Source organism: Vanellus vanellus (genome assembly GCF_965231255.1).
Source record: "Vanellus vanellus genome assembly, contig: HAP1_SCAFFOLD_2482, whole genome shotgun sequence".
Lineage (NCBI taxonomy): Eukaryota > Metazoa > Chordata > Aves > Charadriiformes > Charadriidae > Vanellus > Vanellus vanellus.
In genome coordinates this window covers 1-5,698 of record NW_028127649.1, presented here as the reverse complement: position 1 = coordinate 5,698, position 5,698 = coordinate 1, and the positions used below count along the sequence as shown (strand labels likewise).

At 68.8% G+C, this 5,698-nt stretch overlaps 1 protein-coding gene across 1 annotated transcript; it reads left to right on the top strand.

The window, feature by feature from the left end:
* Nucleotides 1-3,891: 3,891 nt before the first annotated feature.
* On the top strand, nt 3,892-5,312 carry LOC309685130 (class II histocompatibility antigen, M alpha chain-like; the record flags this gene model as incomplete). The annotated part of the gene is made up of 2 exons (XM_082500943.1): nt 3,892-3,981; nt 5,052-5,312. Coding segments are annotated over exons 1-2 (337 nt in total), but the record flags the coding sequence as incomplete, so codon positions are not given.
* Between the last annotated feature and the right edge of the window lie 386 nt (nt 5,313-5,698).

Sequence of the window (5,698 nt, the reverse complement as noted above, 5' to 3'; positions counted from 1 at the left end):
GTCCTAGTGCCGACCCCGCGGGGGGCCTCGGCGGCGCGCATGCGCGCTGCGCGTCTGCTGCAGCGGTGCGGCGGGTGCGGTGCGGGGGCGCGGGGAGGGGGCACCCACGGGGGACCGTGGCCGTGGGGTGGGGGTGGGGCCCACGGGGGTGCGGGGCAGTGCGAGGGGTGGGGGGGCACAGCTGGTATGTGTGGGGGCGTCAGGTATGGTGGGAGGTTCTGGAGGGGGGCGGACACCCACCGGATTTTTTTGGGGGGGTGGGGGTGGGGGGGTGATTGCAGCAGCGCCCCGCACCCACTCGTGGGGTGCGCGGCGTGGTGGGGGGTGCGGGGCTGGCAGCGGGGGCAAGGTGGGGCGGGGGGTGCAGGGCAGGCTGCGGTGAGGGTGCTGGGGGGGGGGCAGTGGGGGCTGCACTGGGGGGCAGTGGGTGCTGCACTGGGGGGCGGGGCAAAGGGATGGGGCTGCACTGGGCGCAGGACACGCAGAGATGGGGTGCACAGTGCTGCTCTGGGTGCAGGGCATGTAGGAATAGGGGTGCAGTGGGTGCAGGGCACGAATGGGGGTGCAGTGGGTGCATGGCACGCAGGGATGGGGTGCACGGTGCTGCACTGGGTGCAGGGCGTGCAGGAATAGGGGTGCAGTGGGTGCATGGCACAAGAATGGGGGTGCAGTGGGTGCAGGACATGCAGGAATAGGGGTGCAGTGGGTCCAGGGCACAAGAATGGAGGTGCAGTGGGTGCAGGGCACGCAGGGCGGGGGTGCACTGGGTGCAGGGCACAGGAATGGGGGTGCAGTGGGTGCAGGGCATGCAGGAATAGGGGTGCAGTGGGTGCAGGGCACACAGCCATGGGGTGCACTGGGTGCGCGTACGCAGAGATGGGGGTGCAGTGGGTGCAGGGCACGCAGGGCGGGGGTGCAGGGTGCTGCGCTGGGTGCAGGGCACAAAGGGATAGGGGTGCAGCGGGTGCAGGACCTGCAGGAATAGGGGTGCAGTGGGTGCAGGGCACAGGAATAGGGGTGCAGTGGGTGCAGGGCACAGGAATGGGGGTGCAGTGGGTGCAGGGCATGCAGGAATAGGGGTGCAGTGGGTACAGCACCCAGCCATGGGGCGCACTGGGTGCGCTGTACGTAGAGATGGGGATGCAGTGGGTGCAGGGCACGCAGGGAGGGGGTGCACGGTGCTGCGCTGTGTGCAGTACACAGGAATGGGGGTGCAGGGCACACAGCCATGGGGTGCAGTGGGTGCATGGCACAAGAATGGGGGTGCAGTGGGTGCAGGGCATGCAGGGCGGGGGTGCAGGGTGCTGCGCTGAGTGCAGGGCACAGAGGCATAGGGGTGTAGTGAGTGCAGTGCACAGAGGGATGGGGGTGCAGTGGGTGCATGGCACGCAGGGATGGGGTGCACGGTGCTGCGCTGGGTGCAGGGCATGCAGGGATGAGGGTGCAGTGGGTGCATGGCACGCAGGGATGGGGGTGCAGTGGGTACAGCACCCAGCCATGGGGTGCACTGGGTGCGCTGTACGTAGAGATGGGGGTGCAGTGGGTGCAGGGCACGCAGGGAGGGGGTGCAGGGTGGTGTGCTGGGTGCAGGGCACAGAGGGATAGGGGTGCAGTGGGTGCAGGACATGCAGGAATAGGGGTGCAGTGGGTGCAGGGCACAGGAATGGGGGTGCAGTGGGTGCAGGGCATGCAGGGATGAGGGTGCAGTGGGTGCATGGCACGCAGGGATGGGGGTGCAGTGGGTACAGCACCCAGCCATGGGGTGCACTGGGTGCGCTGTACGCAGAGATGGGGGTGCAGTGGGTGCAGGGCACGCAGGGAGGGGGTGCAGGGTGGTGTGCTGGGTGCAGGGCACAGAGGGATAGGGGTGCAGTGGGTGCAGGACATGCAGGAATAGGGGTGCAGTGGGTGCAGGGCACAGGAATGGGGGTGCAGTGGGTGCAGGGCATGCAGGAATGGGGGTGCACTGGGTGCAGGACATGCAGGAATAGGGGTGCAGGGCACACAGCCATGGGCTGCACTGGGTGCACTGTACGCAGAGGTGGGGGTGCAGTGGGTGCAGGGCACGCAGGGAGGGGGTGCAGGGTGCTGCGCTGGGTGCAGGGCACAGAGGGATAGGGGTGCAGCGGGTGCAGGACATGCAGGAATAGGGGTGCAGTGGGTGCAGGGCACAGGAATAGGGGTGCAGTGGGTACAGCACCCAGCCATGGGGTGCACTGGGTGCGCTGTACGCAGAGATGGGGGTGCAGTGGGTGCAGGGCACGCAGGGCGGGGGTGCAGGGTGCTGCGCTGGGTGCAGGGCACAGAGGGATAGGGGTGCAGTGGGTGCAGGACATGCAGGAATAGGGGTGCAGGGCACACAGCCATGGGCTGCACTGGGTGCACTGTACGCAGAGGTGGGGGTGCAGTGGGTGCAGGGCACAGGAATAGGGGTGCAGTGGGTACAGCACCCAGCCATGGGGTGCACTGGGTGCGCTGTACGCAGAGATGGGGGTGCAGTGGGTGCAGGGCACGCAGGGAGGGGGTGCAGGGTGCTACGTTGGGTGCAGGGCATGCAGGAATAGGGGTGCAGTGGGTGCAGGGCACAGAGGGATAGGGGTGCAGTGGGTGCAGGGCACAGGAATAGGGGTGCAGTGGGTGCAGGGCACGCAGGGAGGGGGTGCACGGTGCTGCGCTGGGTGCAGTGCACAGAGGGATAGGGGTGCAGCGGGTGCAGGACATGCAGGAATAGGGGTGCAGTGGGTGCAGGGCACAGGAATGGGGGTGCAGTGGGTGCAGGGCATGCAGGGATGAGGGTGCAGTGGGTGCAGGACATGCAGGGATGGGGGTGCAGTGGGTACAGCACCCAGCCATGCCTGCACTGGGTGCGCTGTACACAGAGATGGGGGTGCAGTGGGTGCAGGGCACGCAGGGAGGGGGTGCAGGGTGGTGTGCTGGGTGCAGGGCACAGAGGGATAGGGGTGCAGCGGGTGCAGGACCTGCAGGAATAGGGGTGCAGTGGGTGCAGGACATGCAGGAATAGGGGTGCAGTGGGTGCAGGGCACACAGCCATGGGGTGCACTGGGTGCGCTGTACGCAGAGATGGGGGTGCAGTGGGTGCAGGGCACGCAGGGCGGGGGTGCAGGGTGCTGCGCTGGGTGCCGCTCACAGGAACGGCGGTGCCACGGGGGGTGTGTGTGTGTGTGTGTGTGGCACACAACCACGGGGCGCACGCTGTTCCACGGGGTGCAGTACCCGGGAAGGGTGGGGGTGCGCGGGGTGCAGCGCGCAGGGGAGCAGGGGGTTCCGACTGGGTGCGATGCATGCAGGGGTTGGGGTCCGCGGCGTTGCGCCGGCTGCAGCGCACCCGCCGGAGGGGTGCTGGGTGCTTGCAGCGGATGCAGCCCATGCAGTGGATGCAGTGAATGCAGTACATGCGCCGCGTGCAGCGCCGGCGGCGGGGCGCTGCAGCCGGCAGGGTTGCGCCGTGTGCCGTCACCGCGTCCCCCGCCGACCCCTGCAGCAGCAGCACCCACTGGGGGTGGGGGGGGGGACGACGCACGACCCACGCCGGGGGTGTCCCCTAATTAATACAGTTACTAATTGTGCCGCCGCGTCGCCGCGCTAACGACCCCCAGCGACGCCAACCGCCACGCCGGGAGTTGGGGGTACCCCGGGGTGGGGGGAGAGAGAGAGGGGGAGGGGGGGGTCCCATCCCCGTGGCGGTGGGTGGGTGACGGTGGGGAGTGGGGGGCGCCCTGCCCCACGGCGGGACGCGTGGGTCTGGCGCTGTCACAGCCAGCGGGCGCCGCGCGAGGACCTTCTTCCCGGCAACGGGTGACGGGAGGCCGCGGGGCCTGGCCATTGGTGCCACGGCGGTGGCGGCCGCGGCACCCACGGCGGTACCGGGTGCCGGTGGCGGAGCGATGGGTGCTGCGGGCGGGAGCCGGGTGCTGGTGGCCGGGCTGCTCTGGGTGGCACTGGTCACCGCTGTCACCGACGGTAGGAGGTCACGAGGCGGTGGCGCCCCTGGGGTGGGTGCGGGGGGCACGCGCGGGTGCAAGGGGGCACGCACGGCTGCGAGTGTGAGCCAGGGGGTGCGCGCGCGTGCAAGGGGTGCGCGGTTTAGCACGAGTGTCTGCAGCGCGTGCGCAGAGCACACGCGTGCGGACAGGCCGGGCGTTGCGGGTCCCTGCCGTGGGTTTGCACACGCGGCCTGGGGCCACCGCAGGGCACGCGTGTGCGTCGCACGGGCAGAGGGAGCGCACGCGTGTGCGGAGTGTGCACGTGCCTGGAATGCACACGTATGTGCGCGTGCAGAACACGTGTGCGCCCAGAGCGTGTGCGCGCCCCTGGGGCCACGCGCAGTGTGTGCGTGTGCACGCCATGTGCGCGTGCAGTGTGGTGTGCGCGGGCACTGTGTGTGCAGGCGAAGCGTGCGTGTCCGTGCACACGCTATGCACGCACGGTGACGCAGGGAGTGTGTGTGTGCGGGCAGCATGTGGGTGCACATGAAACGAGCCCGCGTGCCCAGAGCGGGTGTGCACACGCGGTGCGTGTGCATGTGTCACGCGGCCGTGTGCCAGCGCTGTGTGTGCACACGCCATGAGCGTGACTCAGAGCACGCCTGCGCTCTGGCTGTGAGGATGCGTGCAGAGTGTGTCCCCGCCGAGCGCACGTGTGCACGTGCAGCGTGCGCAAGCACCGCGTGTTGTGCGTGTGTCGCACATCTGCGTGCCAGCGCTGTGTGCGCACACACCGTGAGTGTGACTCGGAGCTGTGTGTGCACACGCCGTGAGCGTGTGCGGGCGCAGCGCGTGTCCTTGCACTGTGTGTGCACATGCAACGCGTCTGCATGCATCATGTTCACCTGCGTGAGCGCGTGTGCATGCAGCGTGCCCACGTGCCGCGTGTCTACGTGCCAGCCCTGTGCGGGCGCACGCCACCGGTGTGACTCAGAGCGCACGCGTGTCCTTGCCGCCGGCGTGTGCCCACGTGGCCCTCACCCGCTGCCCACCGTGCGGCCGCGCACTCCTGCCCGCGCCCCTGCCCACACCGCGTCCTGCCCGCAGAGCCGCCGGCGCACACGCTGGCCGAGGTGCTCTTCTGCCAGCCGGCCATGCCCTCCCTGGGGCTGGCGTTGGCCTTCGACGCCGACCAACTCTTCTGGTTCGACTTCCCCCGCTCCCGCTGGACCCCCCGGTTGCCCGACCTCCCCCCGTGGCCCCCCGCCCTGGAGCCCCCCGCCGAGCTCCTCCTCGACGCCACGCTCTGCCAGGACCTGCGCCGCGGACTCACCGAGGTGGCCAGCGGTAAACTGCCGGAGTCGAAGGGTAGGTGACGTGGTGGGTATTGTCTTCCCCGGTCCCGCCCGCCATGGGCCACCATCGTTCCTTCCAGGTGGTCCTCCGTAACCTCCTCCTCTCTCAGTTCTGTGGAGTTGATGGATGGAGCGTTGGGTGGGTGAGGAATGGGGCGGATGGTGGTGTCCAGAGAGCTGTGGTCAATGGCTCAACATAGGAGTGGTGTCCCTCAGGGGTCCGTACTGGGACCAGTACTGTTCCATGTCCTCATCGAGGACGTGTGCCACCATCATCCCTTTGACACGGTCCTCCGCAACATCCTCCTCTCTCAGTTCCATGGAGTTGATGGATGGAGTGTTGGGTGGGTGAGGAATGGGGCGGATGGTGGTGTCCAGAGAGCTGTGGTCAATGGCTCA